The 27,617-nt window shown below is 46.7% G+C and overlaps 1 protein-coding gene across 1 annotated transcript in view; it reads right to left on the bottom strand.

Annotated features, from left to right (window-relative positions):
• The window catches only part of LOC144101283 (voltage-dependent T-type calcium channel subunit alpha-1G-like), a 91,847-nt gene that overhangs the window by 15,413 nt on the left and 48,817 nt on the right, over positions 1 to 27,617 (bottom strand). Inside the window, exons 16-28 of the mRNA XM_077634380.1 lie at positions 26,482 to 26,597; positions 24,530 to 24,655; positions 22,990 to 23,199; positions 15,855 to 16,057; positions 12,816 to 13,165; positions 9,593 to 9,804; positions 8,677 to 8,765; positions 7,530 to 7,722; positions 6,292 to 6,476; positions 6,060 to 6,186; positions 4,006 to 4,566; positions 2,644 to 2,753; positions 1,033 to 1,163 (exon numbers count right to left, since the gene is read on the bottom strand). Of these exons, the coding sequence (XP_077490506.1) occupies positions 1,033 to 1,163; positions 2,644 to 2,753; positions 4,006 to 4,566; positions 6,060 to 6,186; positions 6,292 to 6,476; positions 7,530 to 7,722; positions 8,677 to 8,765; positions 9,593 to 9,804; positions 12,816 to 13,165; positions 15,855 to 16,057; positions 22,990 to 23,199; positions 24,530 to 24,655; positions 26,482 to 26,597 (2,613 nt within the window). The remainder of the gene's footprint in view (positions 1 to 1,032; positions 1,164 to 2,643; positions 2,754 to 4,005; positions 4,567 to 6,059; positions 6,187 to 6,291; positions 6,477 to 7,529; positions 7,723 to 8,676; positions 8,766 to 9,592; positions 9,805 to 12,815; positions 13,166 to 15,854; positions 16,058 to 22,989; positions 23,200 to 24,529; positions 24,656 to 26,481; positions 26,598 to 27,617) is intronic.

The raw sequence follows: 27,617 nt of genomic DNA, 5'->3' as shown, positions 1-27,617 counted from the left end.
TACAACGCACAGAGTTACGGCGCATCACTCTGACCGCGCCATATTTCAATAGTGTTCGACGTTACAATTACAAAATTCACGTGCATGCGTTTATTCCCAGGAATGAACACGTGCACGTGCACGCGAATGAGCACATGAAAAGTAAAGTGGTAAATACCACGTGCGCCGTGGTGCTACCGATAAGTTATCGGGATATTTCTACCCTGAAAAGTCGGTTTTGATTCGCAATAAAAGACACCTTCGTTCGATAATATTCACAGGTGTTCATAGGTGTAGATACCATTCATATCTACATATCTATAAGCCATCGTGCGCTTTGTATTTTGTATATTTGTATCTCTGTGCTTCCTAATCATCATCAGCCTGACTATGCCCACTGCAGCACAAAGGCCTCTCCCTTGTCTCTCCAATTCACCCTGTCCTGTGCCAGCTGCGGCCACCCTATCCCCGCAAGCTTCTTAATCTCATCACCATCAGATAACTCGAAATTCTGAATCGTTTCTGTTGCAATGTTAATTTTCACGAGTTTTTACTGTTGTTTACTTAGTATTATCTTAGCCCCTCTCCTCTGTAGAGTACTCTGAACCTGGAGGGTAAAATAGGTGAAATGAAATTGGCATGTGACACAGCTCAGATCACGTAATATGATCGCCTTGTGAATCAAAAAGGTACCGCTATGTGTTCAAATACGCAGAGATTGAGAAAACAAGGCGATTAAGATTATATCGCACCTTGTGGTGAAATCACGCCAATTTCAACAGTCCCAGAGGTCTTAGCGAGCTCTTTTTACCACATCGCCCTCTGAATACGTAATACTATAAAAATTGTTCTATTACTACCTTATTTGCTGAAAGAGATTAAGTTACTTCGGAACAGACCGCAAGCACAAAGTTAAAGCTTTTGCTTGCAGGGAATTTATGCCGCGGCAACTGCAGCGGATGGTAATCGCTTGCGCATGTCATTCATGCAGGAGGCTATAAAACAATCAGTTGAGTGAGAGGACATGTGCGCATATCGTGTACATGAACTTACCTCGGGCGATGCGAAGCACACGCATGACACGTATTATGGTCGGGTTAATGGGAATCAGGTCTGACTTCATCTCTTCCAGGACAATTCCCATGATGGACAGGATGACGATCAATATGTCCAGTTGGTTCCACCTGGGCACGGTGTCGTTTCGCATGATGCAGCGTGTTGACATTCAAATTACAACACACGTAAAAACAATAAGAGAAAGGATAAATGACAGGATATCTTGTCGACTAGAGGTTGTTGCCTGTGCCTTCAAATACACATGAATGGTACCCTGTCTTTAGCTCTATACAAGCTCTCCGCAGAAATATAATGTGGTATCAAACGTGCTCATGCATCGCATGTTTTTGAGTTGAACAACGTCTCCTTTTATGGAAATTTTGTCAACTTCATCCGGATAGTTGCACCGTTGATGGTGTTGACAGGTAAATAATTAAGCATCTGTGGGTAAAGTACAAAGCCTTCTGCAAATGCAGGCGGAATTTTTGACCTTCCTTCGGTTTTTCTCAGCTTTTGTCCGATTTCGATGCGTTTCAAGCGATGTTTAGGTTTACGCTGTGTACCCAAGACAACAAGAAGTTGAAAGATTTTATGCTGAAGTTTATAGTTCTAGTGCATCACATGTCAAGCGCAGTATGAAGGTAACACAACGATCCAAACTTCATCCAGCCGACAAATACGACAGAATTTGTTCCAAAATACGGCACAAATTCTCTGTCGTCCTGTTGTAACAAAACTTTATCTTGTATAATTGTATTGCGCAGTCCTCAGTACTCGCGACAGAACTGGCTCTTTTATGAGAACAAGAGACTGCTGAAAAACACAGAAGGCTGTTGATACGACACAATTTTCTTTTGCCATAGCAAGAATCTGTTTTTACGACCAGGTCAGGTCCCGGTAAATATTGCAACAATATCTGTTGTAACGACAGAAAATTTTCTGTCTTTTTCAAAATGGAATCGTATGGTACAGTTACAGCCACAAAGCTAAACGTGCGTGATATCTTTTAGGAGTAATCATTCAAGACCTATAAGTGTAAAAAAAAACAAGGGTACGAAACAAATAAATAATATTTTAATAACGAAACCTTATAATTGCGCAAGCTAAACCAGCAAAAACTTTAGATTGAATTAACAGCCATGTACTAAAACAAGATGCTAGTGAGCCCCTGAACAAAATAACAGCTGGTACTGTGCTCCATAACATTCCGCAATGAACAACATGCCAAGTGAGTATACACTACCCTTCAGCATGGCAGGGATCTTAAACAACTGCAGCCTTTAGCCGAACATGTTAGAAAAAAGCCTGGAATTTTTATTGCATAGTCAAGAACATTGCACGGGAGAAACCTAACTCCGTATTTAAGAACACACTGACAAAGAACACAGACAGGTAATAATGATGAGTGGTCAGAACTTGCTAATCGGAACATACACGTTGATCAAAGTTACGATGAGAGTTATAGTAATGAATTTGTGACTGTTAACACGCTGGCTGCGTTAACCTTTGTCCAAGAATGAACACAGAGTCTTACTCTATGTTTCATTGAGTTTGGACTCCTATTCGTTCTTTACGAGACAGGCACAAAAACAGGCAAGCAATACTCACTTGTCAGTGAGGTATCGGGGGACACCAAGTGCCACGACTTTCATTGACAGTTCAAGCAGGAAAACAGCGGTGAAAAAATAGTTGAAGATCTTCAAGGCATATTCCAGTTCCTGCGTTCAAAGCAGAAAGTACAAAGAAAAGAGGAAACAATTAGTTGCTCCTGCAGACGGCGCTGGAAGGAAACGCATTGTTAAACATCGTCCGCGACATAATTCTGAGCGAAGTGTTCGTAAACGGCAAATAAAGAACGGGTTTTGTTTCTTTGGGTATTTTCTGCGAATGCATAGTGTATGTACCGTGTTTTCCAGAAGTAACCAGGCTGCCTTTACCGCTTCTCAATCCACCAGGATCGTTTAACTCTTTCGTGTCATGTTTTCCGACAATTCGAATATTCTAACTGCTTCTGCTTTTTAAAAACAGAAAAGTTGCGGCGCCGTACTGCTAGACTGACATGTCAGAGTTTAATTATTTTATTTGGCTTGCTGCAATGTGCACGAACTGTAATGGAAAGCTGGGTGTTGTTCTGGTAACGATTTGAAAACACGTGCCCGAGTCCTTCCAGGCGCTCTCCGGAGGCCATTTCATTCTTATAGGTGTATACAGTCGGCGGGCCACGGACTAACCCGCGAACCAGTCACGTGGACTCGGCCGGGCCAGGCCGCGGGCCACGTTATATACTCTCGACGCCAAAGCTAAGACATTTGCTTGCAAATATTTTACCACAATAAATATTTCTTGGAGCATCAGTGGTAATCATCCACAACAACGGGAACTGCTTTACTAAAGCTAAAAGGTAAACCGTAGCGTCGCCCGACCACGTAACATGTTGACAGTGGACACAAGACTACATTTGCTGTGTTGCATCTCTATGGTGTCGCCTTGGTAGCCTTGGCGCGCAGAATGATAGCAGTGGTGATTCGGCTGCCGGGAAAGACCAGTGTGGTGTAGTTCACAGACTTGGCGCGAGTGAGTAGGCTAAAAAGTCCGTGGTCCATCGCCAGAAAAAAAATGGCCTCGCATTTCTCTTGTGATTCGGTCCGCGATTGAGCCATGCACAAACCTCGTAGGCCGGAAGCTATACCCAACGTGACGGCTAGTCCGCATCCTAAAACAGGTCCGTGGTCTCGGTACACCTTATAGTGCACGTGATAGAGTCACAGGACCTGGCTTGACGCGAGTGAGTAGGCTAAAAAGCTCGTGGTCCTCCACCAGAAAAAGCTTCTCACGTGATTCGGTCCGCAAGCCATGCACAAACCTCGTAGACCGGAAGCTAGACTCCACGTGACGGCTAGTCCGCATCCTAAAACAGGTCCGTGGTCTCGGTGCACCTTATAGTGCACGTGCCAGAGTCGCAAGACCTACCAAGGGCATGCGGTAGAACTCCATGGCCATGGTGACCACGTTGAGTCCGATGACAGCGGCTATGGCCAGGTCGAAGTACTTGCTGGTTACTATGTTGTGGGTGAAGAGGCGCGGGCGTGAGTAGCCCGCGTAGTAGGGCGTCTCTCGCATGCGACGCCGCTTCTTCTCCAGCTTGCGAGCCCTCTTTGCGGCGCGCAGGGCCCGCTCCTCCCGTTCCTGCTCTTCGCGGCAGCGGTGGAAGTTCTCCACCACCACTCCCACGAACATGTTAAGCACGAAGAAGGCGACCAGCAGGAGGAACGAGATGAAGTACAGCAGGCGCCACTCGTTGTAGTTCTCCACGGGCTGGATGCCTTCGCCGACGGCGTCCAGGCCCGAGTACATAATGTTCACCCAGCCGTCCTTCGAGGACAGCACGAACAGCGCCATCAGCGCCTGGCCCAGGTGGTCGAAGTTGTACTTGCGGTTCGTCCACATCATGCCCCTCTCGAGGCAGTCTTCTTTCGTGCGCACGCCTTTCACGTCCGGCCCTTCGCAGAAGTAAAAAGAGCCCTTGAACAGCTGCAAGGGAAAGACGAGAGGAGAGGAATTAGCCAGCACGCTCACACAGTGAGCACCAATGCACAAGATCCACCGCGCCACTTGACCTACGTGCGTACACAGTGATGTTGTGGGTGATGTGAACCATTTCGCTTTAGCGTGCCCGCGTTTTTGCGCCAAGCGTGAGGCACTCCTAGAAAACCTGAGGAGAGTGAACGCTCCCGTGGACGATGCCTCACGCATCGTGCACCTTGAGGGTTCCCGAACTAAGCGCTGATTAGTGTCACGGTCACTATTGATGCTTTTAGAAGACACTGGTCTTTTGGAACAGTGGTAGGGATGTAATCACGTAAATCAGTGACTCAGGCGGAGCAGTTGCCGATAGGCCGCGGTAAGGCTAATCCCGCCTGTACATTTACACCAATACTACCACGACCACCACCACCACGACCACCACTACCAGTAGAAGCCCTTCTTGTAGCATGCCAAGACAAATCCACTCAACATTAAAACTGTTCTAAGCAGCGTACACCTGCGACCACCTGATCATGCTAATAAGGCACCTTTCGAACTTTGCAGGGTACTTGGAAGGCGTGTTTTCGGGCTCGGTGGCACCATTTATATAAGGAACATGTGTGCATGAAACAGACACATATTGAGCATTTGGTGTACCACACACTTCCGATCGGTCTTTGTATTATGGAAATAGAGTCCAAATCCTGCAAATGTTGGTTATTATCGCGGACCAATGCAGAACAAATCATTCGCCGGCTCAGCGTAAGGGTGATGAGCTGTCCGCAGCTGAGATGGAAAAGGATAGGAAACGGTCGTCGTTACGACACACCTTAGCTCGCTTGGTGAAATGCTCGGACATAAGTACCGCGTGAATCACGCAATTGTAAGCTAGCCTCAGTGAGGTGAAGGTGATTTGAAGAGAAAACAGCAAACGAGAAAGGAAATTTAGGGTATCTGCCGTGCCACAAGTCACGGCGAAAAGACGGGTGGTGCTGAGTGCATTTCAGACGGGTGCCTTGAATGTGCGATGCTTCAGATGAGCTGTCTCTGAAGCTGGCTCTGGAGAAAGATTTAAGCAGACAAGATTTCACACCTCTAAACCTCACTGAAGAAGTGACAGCAAGAGCAGTACCATGTCCTCCCAACCCGTATGCCACCATGGATACGTGCACACAGACGGTCAACTGGATACTGAAGAGTGCTCGATCGTCGACACGAAAGTCCTTTGTGGCTCAGGTCTATTTGAATTACTCTTTGGCCATTAGACGAACGTGAGGATTTCTACCATGACATACTGAGCCGAACGCAATGGCCTCCTCATTACACCAATGGCGACCTCATTTGCGGAGTTATCGAATATAAAAGATAAAATGACTACTATGACACAATAAAGTAATGTACACGTGCAGCATAGTTAAGCCAACCAAATCAAGAAGGCAAAACAAATCAACAAGTTCAGGTAAACCATCACTGTCTCAGTGGACAACCTGATGCTGTACCTGGACTCCAAGGATTCCGAAGATGATGAAGAATGTGCAGCAGATAAGGACAATGTTTCCGATGGGCCTCAGGGAGGACATGAGGGTCTGCACCACCAGCTTGAGGCCCGGTGCACGGTTGATGACCCTGGGCAGTGAGAGCAATGGCAATCCGAACATGGTTAAGCACTGTCCCGCGCGGTCTAGCTACGGCCTTCATTTCGAAGTGTTTACGGATGGCACGCTTGATTACCTGAGGGGTCTGAGTGAGCGGAGCAGCCTGAAGACGCGAAGGATGCCAAATATGCGGGGGCTTCCGTCGGCAACGAAGGTAAGGAGGAAGTCGACGAGGGAGATGGTGACCAGCACTCCGTCCATCTTGTTCCAGCCGCTCTTGAAGTACGCCTTGTCCCCGTACCAGAGGCCCTTGGCAATCACCTGCTCGGAAGAGGGGGAACGGTGATGAAGTGCCAGGATCTGAATGCTCTCCTTGTTACTCTTCTATGTCTAACGTGATTGTTATGCCTAATCTGCCTAAATACCCCATTGAAAAATGTGTACATGTTTGAATAGGTCGGCAAATAGGATTATGGCACATTTCGTTTAACATTATAGGATGAAGCTTCCAAAGCGATTCAGCCTTTGAGAGACTCCTTAGTGGAGGGCTCCGTATAACTTCGATTAGCCGTGGTTAATTACCGTGCACTTACATCACACAGTGCATGCAAGTCGTGGGTTCGAACCCGCCCTCTACGGTAGCACTTCGATGGAGGAAAAATGTGAATGGTCTGTGTACTGTGCGTTGTTAGTGCTCGTTAAGAAACCCAGGTGGTCGAAATTATCCGGAGCCCTCCACTACGGCATCCCTCATAGACTGAGCCGCTTTGGGACGTTCATCCTATAAAGCCAAACCAAATGCGCCATAATCCTATTTGCTGACCCATACAAACCTACATACATTTTTCAGTAGGGTATCATTTATAGTTTAGCTGAAAGGGCAGGCAGCAGTGGAGGCGAGAAGGCGGCCAACTATAGTTTGGTTGAAAGCGCACTTTGTTAAACTGCAAGGAAGATAACAACTGTGGCAGAAAAAGATAAATAGCTTCAAACGAATCTGCAGCTTTGCAAGCAGAGTAAACAACAGTGTCCAACTGAAAGCGCGCCCCTGAGACTGCTCTGATGAATTTTCGGACAGGTAAAATCGTACGGTACGACACTGTCATGTTTTTGAACTTGCTAAAAATAGACCTGCAGTACCCTGAGAAACTTGACGAAGAGCGCAAGGGCATGCGTTGCTAGCTGTGGCGTACCAACCATGACCTGTTTCCTTGTCTAAAGAAATCATGAATCATGTTCTTCTCTAAAAGCCTTGACAGCTCAGACAAGGAAAGGCGAGGAGATAAGGCGCCGCCAAGCGAACTGCTGTGAAACTACTAGAGGGCGAATGATTTACTGGTCCACAGTGAAACAGAGACGATAGACTTAGCTCACCTTGACAAGCATCTCGAAGGCAAAGACGACAGTGAAGGTGTAGTTAGCGGCTATGAGCAGCTCCCGCTCGAGGCTGCGCGGGGGAATGTTGGGCCGTTCCATGGCCAGTGTGATGCAGTTGAGCGCAATGAACACTAGCACCGTGTAGTCGAACCACCGGCCGTCCGTCAGTCGGTTGCAGTACACGCGCACCCTGGAAATGATTACGAAGCACAGCATGAGCGGGATGAACTATTTCAAGCCTGAAGAGACAGAGGGATAAAAATGGGGCACAGCTTGAACCAACAGAAAATATAGCTTTTTTTTCTTCTCGACTGTCTCCTGTGAACTTGGAGCTCATGAGGGTCCCGAAACACCTTCTTTATTTTAGACTTGGTCTGCCTGACTGCAGTGCCTTCCAACTAAGCTTGGTTAAGCCATTCCTTTTGTGGGCAGCATGGGTACAGAAGCATAAAATAGCTCTGACACACATTTTCACAACCGTTACGTAAACGATAATTCGCCTTATTAGAACTGATTTTTAGTGTCCAACTTTGTCCGATTTAACGCAAGCCGCCTGCAGGCCAACACTGTTAACAAAAACAATCCCCGATGGGAGTAAATCATTTGTCCTTAGCGCTCGTCCATATTTGGCTTTTATTTACTCCATCATTACGGTGTATCTGATTTACTCCCTTGGGGAGGGAGGTTTTTAGAAATAGCACAAATAGCACAGACACTCTGCCCTTTAATGCTTTGCCACGACACCGAGATGCTTTGCGATTAGAAAGAAAGAAGAGCGCTTCTCGATATCATTTGTTATTACGTATTGCACCCGCACAGCATTAAGTTGCATTTTGCTGTACATTCTCAGTTGTACATTTTTCTTCGTTAGACGACTACGTAGAATCCCCCACACAAAGTAATATTCGCAAAAAAAGCTTACGCCGTTATTTAAATCCGCAGGGCACTTTTACTCGCCCATAAACATTATTGTGGTATTCAGCAAATAAATATCTAAAGAAAAGCGCATTATGACACTGAGGCTAAGAATGAAGCGAACAAATTACGAGTGAATATTCTGTTTCAAAAACACAGTCACACATAATGCAGGCAACAGAAAGCAGTCACGGCACCACGAGGTTGTGACTACCTGCGGGTGACTTACTTGCTGTCCGGTGGGAACAGAAACAGTGCGTAGTCCTGACGATTTTCGAAGCACCATCTCCACCACTGAGGCTCGAAGTACCAGCAGAGCTGCACATAAACAATGTTTAACCGGGCCCCTGCAACATTGGACACTGGCTACGAAATGACACTTCATGTTACCTAGCTGAATCTCGCAAGTTTCAAATACGATGCTGAGTAAAAAAATTGCTAAGGTTTGTTACAAATATACGAATACTATGGTGGGCCAGTTAAGTGTGGTGAACTCTTCACAGTTATGGCTTGTAAGGTATTTCATCTACATTATGTATCTTACATGTTCTAACAGCGTTTGAGTGCTGTTGCCATTTAAGCATCCCTATACTCGGAGCATGTCCAGCATTCTCGGACAAAAATTTTGAGAATTGAAAAACTGTAAGACACCGTTATGGAAATATTGAAGGTAATGGCCCATACTTGTGATATGTAGCAAAATCTTTCCTTCAAAGTGCTTCCATCGCTCGCTTCGAACAGTTAGGACTGCCATAGAAAACCAATATGGAACGCTTTTGACGGTAGCAAAAACGTTAATACAAAATGAAATGCAAGACTTCTGTCGGGTGATCTGCGGATATATTGACTGTAATGTGAAATCTGACCTTACATGAAAAAAATTGCGTTCATAAACGGTTTCTCGCTTAAAAATGCTTCTGTCCAGAACTGTTGGGTATGGGAATGTATAAGGAGAATTGATGAATGGAGCGACCAAAAGCGGCATATCTAGCGAATTTATCCGATGAGCGAACCATGCTGAATGCAGTGCATACTGAATGGCCAGCATGGTATGAGCGGAGGTCATACCAAGCTTACCATGGCATGGTAGCCATGCAAATCCCATACGCTTTATGACTATAAGAGGAGCCACACAGGGCACCGACCTTGGGCACGTGAACGACGCGCTCGCCGTAGACAAGAGTGGCTGCAGCCGCTGCTGCGTTGTCCACTTTGACGTGTAGCACGGCGCCTGCCTCGGTGCCGATCTTCTTGCCGCTAGGCTTGACGAGGAGCGAATTGTGCCTGGTATCGGCGTAGCAGATCCCCGAACTGCTCAGCGAGTTATGCCGGCTGGCCAAGACGCTGGCGCCGCCCCCTGGAACCACACAGAACTTGCTTACATTCCGTGTTTAATATCTGACGCAGCGTAACGTAGCAGGCATGAAAACGCTACTAATATTTCCTTGGGGAAAGGAAATGGCGCAGTATCTGTCTCGTATATCGCTGGACACCTGAACCGCGCCGTAAGGGGAGGGATAAGGAAGGGAGTGAAAGAATATAGGAAGAGAGAGGTGCCGTAGTGGAGGGCTCCGGAATAATTTCGACCACCTGGGGATCTTTAACGTGCGATGTCAGCGCACGTTAAAGATCCCCAGGTGGTCGAAATTATTCCGGAGCCCTCCACTACGGCACCTCTCCCTTCCTTTATTCTTTCACTCCCTTCCTTACCCCTCCCCTTACGGCGCGGTTCAGGTGTCCAGCGATATACGAGACAGATACTGCGCCATTTCCTTTCCCCAAAAACCAATTATTATTATTATTATGGTCCTGTCGATAGGCACCTGTCTCTCATACATATGTGCAACCAAAAAGCCATACAAACAAAGTAAAACACCCGCCGCGGTGGCTCAGTGGTTATGGCGCTCGACTACTGATCCGGAGTTCCCGGGTTCGAACCCGACCGCGGCGGCTCTGTTTTTTATGGAGGAAAAACGCTAAAACGCCTGTGTGCTGTGCGATGTCAGTGCACGTTAAAGATCTCCAGGTGGTCGAAATTATTCCGGAGCCCACCACTACGGCACTTCGTTCTTCCTTTCACTCCCTCCTTTATCCCTTCCGTCACGGCGCGGTTCAGGTGTCCAACGATATATGAGACAGATACTGCGCCATTTCCTTTCCCCCAAAACCATTTATTATTATGTAGTGTGGTAATCTTCATCGATATAACCACTGACATGCGTCGCGTGCTGCCGCTCTCAAGGACGAAGAAGTTGTTCGCTGCCTTGCTCTTTCGCCACGCCTGACGCTTCGCTGCGAGTCTCCCCTGAGCGGCTGGAATCATCGGGGTTCACCGAATAAACACACCCCTACAATTATTATAAAAGTAAAACCGATGCATTCGTAGATGACCACAGAGCAAGAACACAGGGCTTAAGTACTTTTTTATTTCAAAAATTACTTTCTAATGTTGCTTTTTTGATGGTGCGAAAAATATCAAGATATCCAATAATGAATTCGTGTTTTCAACATGACCACCAGACAAGGTGGTGCAAACCAACGCAAGCCAAATATTTGTTTATTATGTGCTTGCGAATATAAATGGTCCCTCACAGAGTAATAGCAATAACCATTACCAGAGTTCATATACTTTGCCTTCGGCTTCATACAAATGGTAGAAAACAGGCTCTTTATAAAGGCTGAAGTTCCATCACCGATCTGAACAATTTTGTCCCTGTAGATACCTGTGAAGATACGTCTCTATATACGTGTTTGCAACCTGCGTAAAGAAAATCGTGTTATTCGCGTATTTCTTCAAGCTTTGAAGTCTTTTACCTCTTCATATATCGCGCTCCTGTATACGCCAGCTTCTACAGGAATGTAAAAAGCAATAACTTAGTTTGAGAACTTTAACTTATGTGCCACGGTTTTTGTTCTCGGTTCTTGTTCACTTTTTCTTGCTGAGTAACTCAAAGCCTCAGACAATGCCTTCTGACCCTAAAAAAGTGACAGAGCTCCCATGTGCTTATGCTTTCGTGTTGAAAAATACACTGATCACTTGTTCTTCAACAACTCTGCTTATTATTGGCCCTTAAAGGCAGTGCCTTAATTACAGAAAAGTGGGGCCATACTTTCAGCTCTCTTTTGAAAAGGTACCAAAGAGAGTCCGACATTCTGGCTGAGCAACGCTCAGAATAGCGTGTTTCTTCTCATGTCTTATTCGCATGGAACATTAAAAAAACCCAGCTAGCTCCTCGTATTTGAACAAAAAGACAGCCATTATGGAATGAATACGAATCGTTAGGCTTTTATCACAGACACACAGATGAAGTACAGACGAAATTTTTGTAAAGCATTGATCTGCTCCTGTTATTAATAACCGGAGTGACATACTTGCTTCAAAATCAGCAGCAACGTATATAATAAGAAAGAAACAATGTCGAGAACATTATTCCGAACGGCTGGCATTGTGTTCTGCGTATGAGCTCTAATTTGTCCTCACTTCTTGCACGCTATGAATGTTGCAAGACACCTTTAGCGGTACCGTGTTACCGTTACTGTCCCCGGAGAACCGAGAGCCCGCCCACCGCCAGTCCGCACGTGTTGATTGGTCCCGATACGGCAGGCGAGCCTGCGGCTACCGGTTACCTGGCGCCATCTGGCGTCCTCAAAGCGATTTGCGCATGCGCACTGACTGGCGCGGGCTCCCGGTACTCCGGTAACGGTAACAAGCATGGAAGAAGGAAAACTTATACTTCGTTTCGTACATCAGGCGCAACGTTGAAAAAGCTAGCGTTCTTGTTTGCGCTGCCTGCATCCGCGACCAAAAAGTAGTGCGCTTTTTGTGGCGAGCGAAACATACTAAGAGCTTTGCCTGCAGGCTTAATACATCACACATTTGTCATCATCTTGATTAAATGCACTCTTCCTGTTAACGACAAGCCGTCGCTTTTTCGTGCCTTGGACCACTCGGCTACAGAACAAGCGCGGAGTAACACGCCTCTATTTTTCCGTACGGACTACTTCCGTACCTTTCACAGCGTTGCACCTGATGTATGAAACGGAGTATAGTAGAGGCCCTCGCTATCCGAGCTGCACGCCAAAAAATGTGCCGGAAGTCACGCTCTTTCACACGGACTACTGGGAGACTTCGGCCGCCGGCGCAGCCAATAGTTAAGCTAGGCGCAGCGGCGTCGTCTGCTGTATTGTCTGCTGCGCATGCGCAAGCGCACTGAGACGGCGGCTAAGGAGGCAAAGTAGGAGTAGGGGGCAGGGGGAGTCGGGTTCCAAGAACATGACGTAACCTCCTCTCCTGAGTTCTTTCCTTCCTCCGTGCTAACAGCGTACATAGTATGCTAAAGGCGTCTATGAACAACTACACTCACTCACCTCCGTGTTGACTCTGGAGCGAGTTCTGCCGACTCAGGGGCACGTACGTCGGCCGTGCACCAGAATCACCAGCAATGAGGGTGGGCGACTGAGCCAGGTAGGCCGCCGCCTCTGCTCTCTCGTCAGCAGTGTCGTGGTTCCGTGGCGACGAGCCCGTGCAGCCGGCCACCGCCGCCATGTTGTTCTGCTTGGTGAGGACGTTTGGGCGCTTGGCTCGGTGGGCGCTGTTGTTGCCGTGGTGGTGGTTGTTGTTGTTGCTGTTTAGGGAGGCACCGTTCGTGTTGTTCAGGCCGGGAAGCACACCGCCGTTGCAGTGACTGTGGTCAGAGGCCGATGCACTGCCACCACCGCTGCGCATACGGACAAGGCACTAAGCCTTTTTCTACATTACGAAAGGCGCTGCGCGACACCTTTTGGTCGATGAATAAAATATCAACATGCATCATTAATAATTAGTCACCGCTGGTTACTAGAGAGAGTACAAACGCACTATGCCAAACCTGGATTTTATAAATTAAGAACATAAGAACATAAGAGCCATAAGAACAAAACAAATCCTGTATAGTCGGATACAACTTAAGAACGAAGCTGCTTTTTCCCGTCAAATGACTCACTTCCAGCCAATGGCGTCTGCCGATACTCAAGAGCCTGCAAGCGTGACAATGCAGCGAGCGACAGACGAAAGGGGATTGTCCCCTCATTCCGTGGTCGGGGATAGTTCCCTGCATGAATATTCTCACGCCGCTCCCTACATTGTCACTCTTGCGGGCTCATGAGAACCGGCCGGCGTCATTGGCTGGAAGCGGATCCTTTGAGGGGGAAAACCGGTTCTCTGTTGAGTTGTATCCGACTATAGTACCTGTTTCCAGCTCTTGTCTGAGAAAAAAGTGAGACACGAACATTCTTTGAGGGCGAAAACCGGTTCCCTCCTGAGTTGTATCCGACTATAGTACCTGTTTCCAGCTCTTGTCTGAGAAAAAGTGAGACACAAACATCCTTTGAGAGGGAAAACCGGTTCCCTCTTGAGTTGCATCCGACTATAGAACCTGTTTCCAGCTCTTGTCTGAGAAAAAGTGAGACACAAACATCCTTTGAGGGCGAAAACCGGTTCCCTCTTGAGTTGTATCCGACTATAGTACCCGTTTCCAACTCTTGTATGAAAAAACTGAGACACAAACATCCTTTGAGAGGGAAAACCGGTTCTCTCTTGAGTTGTATCCGACTATAGTACCGTTTCCAGCTCTTGTCTGAGAAAAAGTGAGACACAAACATCCTTTGAGAGGGAAAACCGGTTCCCTCTTGAGTTGCATCCGACTATAGAACCTGTTTCCAGCTCTTGTCTGAGAAAAAGTGACACAAACATCCTTTGAGGACGAAAACCGGTTCCCTCTTGAGTTGTATCCGACTATAGTACCCGTTTCCAACTCTTGTATTAAAAAAACTGAGACACAGACATCATTTGAGAGGGAAAACCGGTTCTTTCTTGAGTTGTATCCGACTATAGTACCTGTTTCCAGCTCTTGTCTGAGAAAAAGTGAGACACATACATTATTTTTTCTTAAGTTTGACGCAAACTAGATGGCTTCATTGACCGCACTACCCAGTCTTCAATTTTAGCTATGGAGATTTTAGCCCTTGCACTTTGCTACTCTTTGCGGACATGTTTTTGAATGAAGGTGCCAGACTACATTTTGACTGAACTAATGAAAAGTACAGCTCCCCGCTGAGACATCGGCACTTTTCACTGTGGTGCACATGGTCAGCATCATACCTACTTGTCTACATACTGGAAATTATTTTTGCTTACGAAGTATCTTGAATGCAGGAAAACTTGTTACAGGCGCCAGATGCCCGTATTTGTTTCAAACTGACAGTGGTATGAGGTATGAGAGGCTTAACGTACCGATGGAGATAAGGAACGACGTAGCAGAAGGCGCCGGATTGATTTCAACCTGGGGTTTCTTAAAGTGTTTTGACGTCCAACTAGTCTCATGCGGGAATATTTAGCAACAGGTACACTTTCATGCGACGGGAACATTGTTACAGCTTGAAGCAACGTTAAAGACGTTGCAGTGCTATTCAGTTGATTGGCTCCTTTGGAGGTCCATTTGATTGCCTTCGCTATCTGAGAAGAAATTAGAGATTACTGCGGCTACTCGCATTGGAGGAATGCAAAAGCGTCGACGCCTCCTCGACACTTGTCGCCTTTCAAATTTGGCGCCATCGTTGCTTTCTCGTCGACTCAATTCTTGATTTTTTTCCCATTTCCGTAATTACTTAACCTCATTAACCAGTTTTACTATGATTATACACTCTTTTCATCTCAATCACTCATTTTGGGCTTTCAAGTTTGGTGCCATGGTTGCTTTTCCGTTCACTTACTATATACCGGTCCAGCCTATTCAACCGTCGATTGAATTTTGTTTCTAATTAACTAATTAATCTATGCCGATCAACATTTTTGTCTCGTTAATTATCACTCATCGAAAACATCTAAATTCATTTCAAAGTTTATTTTCACTTCTTTGCCTATTTTTACACTATTTTGCCATCCGCGGCTGTTTTACCGTCCACTCACTATATCGACGTCCGCGCGATTTCGACGTTTTTGACATTATTGGCTCTAATTAATTAACTAAACATCCTACTGACATCAATTTCTTTCCGCATCATCCTCCATCGATCACAACCATTTGTTTCATGCTATCTCTCCTGAGAACGTCACAATCGCTGCGGACACGTTTTGGTGACACGACCCCACCGACACAGCCTAGAAATGCTTTCGCATTCATAAAATGCGTTCAGCATCCGCTAATTAAACAAATGTGAACTCAGTCTCATAGGTCACTTCAGGCTCACAATGGCAACGCTGAAACAGGAGGAATTCACGTGCCCAACTCTTCAGTTAACACTGAGCAAAAGCATTGCATTGATCCACTTCAATGTTGCTTAAGGAGATATGACCACTCGCCATAAAGGAAAACGTGTATACGCCATCAGTTAGCTACGAATAAGTGAAAGCAGCGCGTTCCAACTCACTTCTGACTGACGGTCACATTGTTGAGCGGTGGCGAGGCGGCCAGCAGACACGACGTGTCCTGGGACCCAGGCAGTTCGACCTCCAGCAACGAGTCTGTGTCGGAGTCTGCCGAAGACCGACGGCGTCCACCGTTCGCTGCCCCGCTTCCCTGGCGGTGGAGTTTGATTAGGGGACTGCCGGGAGGCGACGGCGGAGGGGAACCCTACAGGAGGGGAGTAGGGACGCGTGCGCACAACGCCAGTGGCGCCGCTCAGTTGTCTGCACTCTTCCAACGTAGAGCTTCCATCTGTCGCAAGCTTGAACTCTCCCGCGCATACGTGATGAGAAGGCTTTGTTGATGGGTAGATGAAGGATGATAAGATTCCGAGCTCTAATTCTACAGTCTGGTTAATGCGAAGGAGCTTAAGCAGCAAGAAACTAGGACTACAGCAGAAAAGGTGTCAAGGCATCGCCCTGACCACCAAGTCGCATTTGTTGCCTAAGCTGCGGAGGAAAGCATGACATCCAACAACTTGTAAACGTTACACGAATGGTAATCATCCTACCTCACAGGTAACGTGTGTCTTCAGTTTTGTTGGAGCTAGCTTTATGAACTCCGTCTAACAAAGGCGGAAAAATGCTGTTAAAAAGAAACAAAGATAGAAGACATGTCTAACACAGCCTTAACACAATAAAAAAGACACATAACGAGGTTGCCCTGCAGAACTCTGGTGGCGTTATTTTATAGGGAGGGTTACCAATGATAACTCGGATCTGCATTGTTTTATTTTGAGCATGAGACGTTTGACCAGTTTGCCTATGAAGAAAACGTCGATTTTTGTTTATTGCACAAACCTGTAGACGGTTACAGATTGCTATAGAAGAGTACATATATACCGGATTTTAAAATGATTTTTAATGCACAAATGAAAGCAAGAATGCACACAGCGAAACATATGCCCGCATAATACGTTATACTTGATATTGTGCAAATCTTTTCGTTGAAAAATGCGATTAAAAAGGATCTCGCCTTGCCACTGTGACTGGTCTGTTATGTACATCAGTACAGATCAGAGTATATTTCAGAAGTTAACATGCATCTGCTGTGCACACAATGCAAACACGCTTATAATCCTTATGCCGAGTGTTATAAGCGTTAATTAAGCGTTTGTAGCCTTCTGGTTTATTAATAGTACTGCTACTTAAGATAGAGTTTCTGCAACGCTTCTGTTTGTATTGATCATGCCGAAGTTTCAAGACATATCGCCTGTACGAAACTCATTACCTCTGCTCGCACAATTCTATCACAAACTATCTCAGTCGGCTACACCTGTATCAGCTTAAATTATGACCATGATAAGCAAGTAGCATTTGTAACGTGCAAACATGCGCACGAGTGTCTCTGTCCGGGCATTGCAAGCTGGACCCCTATTCCGAGTTAACGTCGTTTTCAGCCACTACCGATTGGTCGAAACACCGGAAGCGGATGTCAGTTCAGTTGCGACTATGAGTGGTAGCAAGATGCCCCTACGTTCCAGCGAGACGCCCAGCGAGACGCAGCGAGACGCCCAGCACGCAGCGTCTACGCAGAGAGACGCCCAGCACCACTGTTGCTCCTTGCCAATAAAAATAACACGGAAAAAGAAAAAAATAGCCGCATTTTTAGCTGCGCATCAAATGCCAAAGTAAATGGGTAATAAAAAGGCACTTCATTCACCCAGTGGACTTCAATAAATGCAAAGAATATTTCAGATACTCTTCCGTGCACCGTAAATTTGCCAGAGCTACACAAAAAAATGGCTGGCTGTTTAGCATTGCTAAGCACGAAATATTGTTGCGAAAGCACAATGTATTGCGGGTGGACACCAGCGCCACGTACCTGAAAGCCTGATTGAGGTGTCCACTGACCCAGGGGGCCAGTTGTGTGCGTGTTCAATTTTTTCACCGTCAGTGCTAATTTACCAAATGCACTCCGGCGGCTTATATTCCAGTGCCGCGTTTTTGCAGCAATGTTGCCAACGCGTATTGCTCTAGTGTTGTGTTTCTGCCACAACGTTGTTCACACCAAACGCACACAACGCCCATCCCTCTGTCACTACCGCCACATAGCTCAAAGCGCGAATATTAGTTTTATGGTAGTATTAGTTGATGAAGCAGACGTTGTGCAATGAACAGCGTGAGAGTGTGTTGCATTTCAACACGAGACGTGTTCGGCTGCGACTGGACACACTCGTGAGGGGCCTTAATGGGGATTCCCTACGGAAGTTGCTGACACCTTCAACTTCCTCACTGTGCGCTTTTCTTTAGACTACTTGTATAGCCTCTCCAGAAGGCAGATGACTCAGGTACTTATCAGGCAGTATCTGTTTCCTGTACCGTTGTATCGGCAACTTTTTTTTCGAGTTCCTTGACGCCAGTGTTTTGAAACGTGTTATGCGAATGTGCATTCCCTCTGCTGCAAAACAAGTTCTTCTTTTAACTGCACACATCGACGCCGCCTGTGAGGGCATGGCTTCATGCCAAGGAGATGTTTGTGCCATGAACGGTGAATTACCGCCTGCGCAAAACATCAGAGACCATTGATTACTGTTTTATTCTGTGCAATGATGCTGTGTTCTTCTGGGACATATTACAACGAACAATTAAGAAGGACATTGATATCACACCCTACAGTATCCGTTTTTGCCTGTGGAGAAAAACTGTGGTGTGCCATATGATCTATTTATGTTGCTGGGACTATTTAGTCTGGAGGAGCCACATGATGGACCGCCACGCCGAGTCACCATGGTCGTCGAAATCTTTGTTTCGTGAACAATGCGCTTTGGTGCGGGGAGTATATGCTGCCCCGCAAGAGCCGCCTAGCTGGCTCCCCTATCTAGATGTAAGTGTGTGCCTCCCAGACTTTTGATTTTTTGGAAGGAGGGGTCATGCAGGGGTATGGTGGCCTGGTTTTTTGCGGCGTAAGCATGTTTACATTTTTCTTTTCGGTACTATTTTCATGAAATCAAGAAAAAAAACCCCGCGGTGATATTCTAGTGCTCTCGTGCAGTGGCCAGCGAAGCTGATCTGTTCGCGCCGCTGCGGGATCAAATCCCACTCACGAATGTTTATATCGTTTATTTTTATTTATCTGTTTAATTTTGCACAAGCCCGCAAACACCGCAAGCATACAAACATCGCAAGATCTTCCTCGGGGCTGACGCATGGGAATAATGCTTCCGCACTAACAATTAATGTGCGCAACTAAGCACGGCTTGCAGTGACAGATGGCGGACGCAGCAGCCGCCGATCGCCGGTGGTAAACAGGCAGCTAGCTTTTTTGCACAACACGGCATTTGTCATATAGCTCGAGGGGGAAAGGATCGGAAAGGATTTGTGGCATGCACTCACTCGCTACGCAATGCAAGCTTGCTGCTGTGCTGAGCCAGCAAGTCGCCGTGACGACTTCCCGTCTGCAACGTCGCTAAACGTAAGTTGCTGCTGCGATCGGACATGTGTGCAGACGGCAATTTGGGTTTTGCACTCCTTTTATGCAGGCACTGTAAGAACCACAAGATGCCGCCGATGGGTTTTTTTTTTCCTGCAATAAATAAATGAGAGGTATGAACTAAAAATTTCATGCTGTGTTTCTATTCATGAAGCCGTGGGAAGTGTTCGCAAACGACGTTTTCAGTGATTAACCATGGCCAGAAGCGCACGCATGCTCATTGGCGCCTCCAGTTATAGTGGCGCCGTCTGGTTTTCATAAAGTGAACAATTTCTGCAACAAAACATTGTTCTTTTTTAGGCCTAAGAGCTGCCCAGTTGTCCAACGAAAAAAAAAAAGACAGGCCAAGTTTATCGTCCATAAAATTTGTTACTGGAAGCGAAAGCCGTGTACCTAACTTATAGCGAGTTGACGTGCCGAAAAACGCAGTAACACCGACGAGTTCATTCCAAAGCGAGAGATTCCGCTTCAGAGCACACCGCTATGTTGGCTATTTATCTCATTGAGCTCCTTGAGCATCTTCTATGGGAGCGTGCGCTAGGTGTGCGACGTCACCTACGGGTTTCTTTGACACTTTTCGCTGCATCCGAGCCGCTGCATCCTCTTCCGGCATTTCGACCAATCGGGTGTCGCCGAAAACGACCGTTTCAAAAACGACGAAAGTCGGAATACGGGCCTTGTTACGTGCGAGAGTTAGTAAGCTTGTTTCTCTTGGTTATCGCATTACCTCGCTCTGAAAACGCCAAGATGCTGTAAACGGCATTAAAAAAGGCAGCGCGAAGATTCTTCCAAGACCACCTATGCCAGAGGCAGGCGTTGCGAGATCTTGTTCTTGCCGCTAGGATTCGCCGTTTAGTGTAAGAAAAAGCAAAATAAAAAATAGGATTCAAGAGCTGGAGCAAAAAAGCAAAGCGAAATGATGGGCACAGCCATGCACATGACAGAGCGTGAACTGCCTGCCTGATACACTCACGGGTTCACAGAACTCCAAGCGTCTTTGTGATAGGAGCACAAAGAGGCTCCAAGCACATCACATCAAAAAAGAGAGAGAGAGAAAAGACGACATTTGAAAATGCACACAGCCAAAAGACAAGCAGAAAAATGAGCGCAGACCAAATGCAAAAATTTGCTGTGGACATACATTAATGAACAGTGTAAGCGTTGGGTGTTGCGCTCAGTGAAGCATTGGTGAGGTATGAGTGGATCATGGTTAAAGCATGAGTGAAGCATGTGAGAAGCACCCGGAGTGCTGTGAGCATGATTACTTTGTGCAGTTGTCGTGCTGATCTCATCGGTATAGCCGAGTTAAAGCTTCGACTCAGTTATATAAAGTGGTGAACATTGCCGTCAGTAAGATCCACGGGCCCTGCTTATGTAGCAAAGCAATAAACCGCACGGAATTTTGCTACTGTTCTACTTTTATTTCTTGCCAAAACGTGGAGTCGCTAGGATCGTTATGTTGCCCTCATCTCTAAAAGCATCGTAAAGCCTGTCAGCTTTATGCATAGAAAGAGTTCGAACAGAGCAATAAAATGACAATGAGATGAAGGAAGAGGTAGATCGTTGAAGTTACTGAAGATACGAATTGTGCCCGTTTTATCGGAGTTGTCTACTGTTTTGGAAAACATGATTTTCTGAGTGACTGATGTTTGAAAGGAATGAATTTGTAATTGGGAAAAATGAATACACTAGGGGGAGTTCTAGTGAGGGAGTCGTTTTTTTTGATCGCTTGCACTTGTGGCGAACATTTGTTGGTGCTTACACGAGTCTTAACAGCCTGACTCAGTGGCGCCACTAGCGTTGTGCTTGTGTCGCAAACATAAGGAAGAGCTCGAGAAAACAGAAAAGAAGGCAAAGGTGGAAAAAATACACAAGGCACACATGCAAGGCATACACAGAATTCAAAGTTGCGCCGCAAGACACAGCCATGGCGGATATGGTGCACTGCTGAAGTAACCACGTTGCTCGCAAATGTTTGAGGTTTATTGACCCTACCACCTTAAGCAGTAGGCCAATAATGGACTAATCCATCAGAGGGCCTTGAAGGACTATTGATACGTGGATTAACACGAGGACCATATTTCTGTTTCCGTCTATGGACTGAGAATCACGTGACCAAAGGCACTGCGTCACGTGATGAATTAAAGCGCCCCAGACTAGCTATTGGTTGTGTGACTCAGTGCCACTCAGTAACATGATTCTTGTCCTGCAAGCGAAAACAGTGAGTTGGTCCCGTGTGCTGTGCGATGTCAGTGCACGTTAAAGATCCCCAGGCGGTCAAAATTATTCCGGAGCCCTCCACTACGGCACCTCTCTCTTCCTTTCTTCTTTCACTCCCTCCTTTACCCTTCCCTTACGGCGCGGTTCAGGTGTCCAACGATATATGAAACAGATACTGCGCCATTTCCTTATTGGTCCTTCGTGGAGGTCAGCAATAAAGTGAAATGCAAACAGCCGGGCCTACTAGCCAGCCGCAAGAGACTTTAGTTTGTTCAATGTGACAACGTCACGTGGTTACTGCAGTAGTGTGGCAGCCCCTGGTATCAGAAGAACTGTGCAGGCATGGCGGAACCACGCACACCCATGCAAAGCGTCTGCACAGGTTGACACCAAGAGCTGCGACTCAGAGCTGATCACTGCTTAAAGACATGAGCAAAACAAGACTTACATTTCACAAAGCCGCTCAATATCATGCAGCAGCAGAAATGGACATACAAAAAACAAACAAAGGCACGCAGCCAAGAAGATAAAGGAAGACCTTCACCAGCAGGCAATGCAGCTCCAGTCAGATAAACTCGTAATAATAACACATTACTCTAATGTTCCTTTGAAGTTTCTGTGCTCAAAAACTAGCAGTTTTCTGAACTCTCTCGAAAGCCAAGTTTAAGTTTCATTAAAAAGCCAATTTAACAAGTACGCGCGCAGGGTACGTACTTATGTTGCAGCTTACACTAGAACATATTTTAAACACTTGCACTTGCATGAAATTGCATATCTTTACACAAATGTAATGGTGTAGAAACATGTTTGTGCAACCTTGAAGGTTTGGACTTCATTGTTCTGTACAGGCTTTCACACATAAGCTGCTTAATGTATCATTACAAAAAGATGCACACATATGTAATGGAGTAGAACCATCCTTATGCAGACCTTGAAGGGGTGGACTTCATTGTTCAATACAGGCTTTAACACATAAACTGCTAAATGTATCATTACAAAAAAAAGACGTAAGCAGTTGAAGTTTCAAAACAGCTAAATGAACCTTCCCTGGAAATAAAAGAAAACATGTGATAGAACATTCAACGACCTAATGACGGTGCTGTCCCGAAGCAACGCTGTTGAGTATTCTGACTGTACATCTCTGTACAGCCTCATTTTGCTGACCGGTTCGTTTGGACTGCCGTTGCCAAAAGCTAATGGCAGTATAAATTGGCAAGTACACCAGTGATCATCCCAGCTGCTCGTTGTGCGTTAAAGATTTTTGCAGCTGCATTTTATCTTATAAGATATAATGTATTTATTATCCTGTACTTCGTTTCAGCAGTGCAATGAAGTTGTAGTTCAGTAAAGGCTTTTCGTATGAGAAAACAATATGCAAGTTCAGGCGCAAATATTTCTCTGCTACAAGTGCCTCCCTGTCTCTGCGCATGCGCTTAGCCGTCGCTTACCCTTCGTGCCAGGGGCGGGGCTGGACTGACACAACTGCGCCTTCTGCGGCGCCCGTTGCTAGGACTCGGCACGTCGTTGCGAACAAAGGCGCTGGCCTGTCGCGGCACGGGCAGCAGAGCCGCTCCAGCGCCCCCTGTGGCGGCCGCCCTGCTAGACGAGCTGCGATTGCTCGGGGAGCGGGAAAGCTGCGGCGTCGGAGCCGGAGAGGGCTGACGGGAAAGATACAAGGGCTGTGTAAAATTCGGTGCTTGGAAGTTGAAGTTGGAACTGCTTCAAGCAGCACGAGTAACTCCCTACAAACGAAGACCAACGCAGACACCTTTACCGTACAGTGTACCGCGTTAGCGTTATCGTTACGGGAATACCGGGAGCCCGCCCACCGCCTGTCCGTACGCGTTCATTGGTCCGGGTGCGGCAATCGCGGACGCAGCTGCCTAGGGAGCCTACATGTCGGCATGTAGGGTGTCTACAGCGGCCTAGGGTGCCTCGATGCCAGCGCCGCCGGAGTGGAGACTTCAGCGGCGCCGCCATATTGAATCACACGGGTTCAGCGGCGCTAGCGTTTGTAGCGGCGCCGTTCATGCTCTCGGCGCGCTTCAAAGTGCTTTAACTTGAACGGCCTTTTGCAGAGCTACACTGGGCTACCAGTCGAGCATTTCGCGGTACACGGGAGAGGCCAGTTGGGATTCAATATGGCGGCGTCGCTTAAGTTGTCTCCACCCGGAGCTGGCATCGAGGTTACGCTAAGCTGCCGGGTGCCTGGCGCCATTTGGTGCCGTCAAGGCGATTTGCGCGTACTCATTGACTGCGCGCGGGCTCTCGGTACTCCGGTACCGGTAACGGCAACACGGTACACGGTACTCTAAAGGTGTCTATCATCAGCTTTGCCGTTTGCAGACAGTTTGTACAGCTTTAGAGTAGACCAGCTTTGCTGTTTGTCTCACTGAGTTCTACAGACAGCCTCTGCGATGATGACGTCATGTTAAAACAAATTAAACACCGTACAGCGGTATCATTGAGTGAACAACTAAGCGCGTAGTCTTTTCTATTTAAGGCATTTATGTTTTTCCGCTTACGGAGATGCTCACAAATAAAAAAAACGTTGAGCGATATGCACATGAATGCACAATTTCAAAACGCAGTGGATGCATACATGCCTTTGTTTTTTTACACGCACGATACGTTCTTTATTACTTTTTTATGATATTTTGCTATAATAAAACAGTGCGCATATGTTTCTCGCAGTTGCTTGATTTGCCTACTAGGCAAACGAAAAGACCGTCCACACAAAAGTGTGCTGTGCAAAAAATGCAGCAAGAGGTATTACAAGCACCGGCCTCATGTTAGACAACTGCAGTAGCCGCTGTGCGTGCTGCGCAACACTGAAGAAACTGTGGCACGCATAATTTTTCCAGCGAATCTCAGAGCTAGCTAGAACATTTTGCTGGGTACGTGTTGCGACAGAAAATAAGTGCACAACAACGACACCCAGAGGTGCTAATGTGTCAACTCTAGAAAAAGTGCAGTAACGACATGTACCGTGACTCGTCCAGATGTTTCTGATGAGTGAGAAGACGACGATGGCAAAACGTGCAACGCTGTGAGTGGGGACAGTCGGTTGCCGAATTCTCGTGTGGGCAGCTCCAGGGTTGCACTCGGGGAGCCCTGGGAGAAAGCATCAACAATTTTTTCACCCACTCAGCAGTCTCAGAAGCTGTGCCCTGCTGCTGCGCAGCTCTAGGCTGCAGCTTTGATTTCCAGACAATCAAGGGAAGTTAAGACTGTGCGATGGGACAAGGACAAAAGAGCAAAGAAACAAGTACGACGCCATGTGGGCAAACATGAAACTGGTGCGTCTTGCTTGGGTTACATGGGTTGGGTTGCTAGTGCAATGACACTAAATGTCTCTTAAAACAAACAGTCTGGTTCTGGAACTCTGGTGCTGTTCCCTGTTGTCCATGACATTCATTATAAGTATGGCGTCAACTTGGCGATAGTCATGTGTAGTGACCTTAATTTTCTCGCTCAGACAGAAAATAATTAGAGTGTTTGGAGTGCCCGGCAAACATTTTTGACAGCATAGAAGCTGAACCTGCAAGCAACAATTTGCATCGTAGGTCACAATGAAGCTAGCTTTTGTGTGCACAGGTGCTGACTGCAAATAACTGGCTGTGTAATTACGTTTTAGAGTAGGTTTTTGTATATTCAACTGATCTGACACCTACACATGGTTAAGAATTGCGTAAGCTTGCCAACAACCACAGGGATATCTCTGCTCATATTGGAATGAGGATATGCTCTTACTGTCACTGATGAAGCGGGTTCATTGAGAATATTTTAAAGGTACTGTTGTGGGTCCCATGGCTGTCACTGTTTTCAGACGTTGTTGCTTTATGTGGAATGTGCGTTTCTTGTTACTGCACAGTTCCGATGAGACTAAGGTGTACTAGCTATAAATGTTAAACATCTGGACATTGGTTGGTTGGTTGGTTTTGGGGAAAGAAAATGGCGCAGATTGGTTGGTTGGTTTTGGGGAAAGAAAATGGCGCAGTATATGTCTCATATATCGTTGGAAACCTGAACCACGCCGTAAGGGAAGGGATAAAGGAGGGAGTGAAAGAAGAAAGGGAGAAAGAGGTGGCGTAGTGGAGGGCCCGGAATAATTTCGACACCTGAACCGCGCCGTAAGGGAAAGGATAACGGAGGGAGGGAAAGAAGAGAGGGAGAAAGAGGTGCCGTAGTGGAGGGCCCGGCATAATTTCGACACCTGAACCACGCCATAAGGGAAGGGATAAACGAGGGAGTGAAAGAAGAAAGGGAGAAAGAGGTGCCGTAGTGGAGGGCCCGGCATAATTTCGACACCTGAACCGCGCCGTAAGGGAAAGGATAAACGAGGGAGTGAAAGAAGAAAGGGAGAAAGAGGTGCCGTAGTGGAGGGCCCGGCATAATTTCGACACCTGAACCGCGCCGTAAGGGAAAGGATAACGGAGGGAGGGAAAGAAGAGAGGGAGAAAGAGGTGCCGTAGTAGAGGGCCCGGCATAATTTCGACACCTGAACCGCGCCATAAGGGAAGGGATAAACGAGGGAGTGAAAGAAGAAAGGGAGAAAGAGGTGCCGTAGTGGAGGGCCCGGCATAATTTCGACACCTGAACCGCGCCATAAGGGAAGGGATAAACGAGGGAGTGAAAGAAGAAAGGGAGAAAGAGGTGCCGTAGTGGAGGGCCCGGCATAATTTCGACGCCTGAACCGCGCCGTAAGGGAAAGGATAACGGAGGGAGTGAAAGAAGAAAGGGGGAAAGAGGTGCCGTAGTGGAGGGCTCTAGCATAATTTCGACATCTGAACCGCGCCATAAGGGAAGGGATAAAGGAGGGAGTGAAAGAAGAAAGGGAGAAAGAGGTGCCGTAGTGGAGGGCTCCGGCATAATTTCGACCACCTGGGGATCTTTAAACAGCTGGACAAAAGGAAACGCTTCTGCGAGGGATGGCGTACCTGAGGAGTGGCTGCTGTTCGTGTGATGATGGGTGGTACGTAGGGTAAAGGTCCCGGCTCGTCCATCCCTTCTGTTCTGCAACCGCACGCTGCTGGCTGGGACAACATCCGCGTCTCTGAAATGCACAGTCCGTCAGTATGTCAACCCTGCCTAACCTCACATTTTGGCTTCTGACATCATCATTAATTAACCTCTATGCACTTCTGATTTACTCTTGTCAGCTCTTTTTCTGCTAATCAGAACTCTCATGCTCATGTGGGAACATATCACACAAATATGCCTGGCTTTGTGATATTTTTTTTTCATGCATGGAGCTGCAGCGCATGCTATATTTCTACGCTGACTTGACTGGATTGGGTTATGAAACAGCATCTTATTCGAATAAGTTTGATATTTTAATTGAGAAATAAAAGGCATGACATGAAACGAAATATATTATTTGAGTCAGGAGGTTTCTGCGGCGTCCATAGATATCACGAGCAGATAGAGCAGGAAAAACCGTAAAAGTAGCAGTTATGAACAACCCGATGTCATGTACACGTCCAGTAGATGTTTCGAGCTTTCTCATCTTTATAGTGTTTTTATATACATTCGCTTGTGCCAAAGAAATGGAAGCCTTAGTTGTGACTTACCGCAAATGGATTTCGACCGTCGGGACACTTTCTTCACAGCCAAGCAGCAAAGCCATAAGGAGCGTATTTCAGTTGGCACGACTAATGGATTGTAAGTGCTTTCATGCAGTTTTTTGATAGTCGGCTAATAGATTTTTCACTACATCAGTTTTTTCCTTTTGTAGGTAAGCTACCCGTTTACGCGCTCAAATAATAACTGTAACACAAGCTTTGACAACTTTAGGCTTCCATTTCGAAGTGCCACCGCTGAACCCACCCATACTTAAACATTCACAAGGACACGTAATTTCATTATATATTGGCAATGAGCTAGCATAAGCTGCTGTTGATGACTTCACCGGAAGAGGCGTCACTTCCATGCAGCCAGTGGGAATGCTCATGTCTGATGACGTCACTTTCCCACAGCCAATCAGCTGTCTTAGAATATGGTAACGTCGTTTGGTTCCCTCATACTAATCAAAATATTGCCAAACTCGAAGCAGTTCAATGAGAAGCTGTCAGAT

Source organism: Amblyomma americanum, chromosome 8 (assembly GCF_052857255.1).
Source record: "Amblyomma americanum isolate KBUSLIRL-KWMA chromosome 8, ASM5285725v1, whole genome shotgun sequence".
NCBI classification, from domain to species: Eukaryota; Metazoa; Arthropoda; class Arachnida; order Ixodida; family Ixodidae; genus Amblyomma; species Amblyomma americanum.
This window is presented reverse-complemented; position numbering and strand designations above follow the sequence as displayed.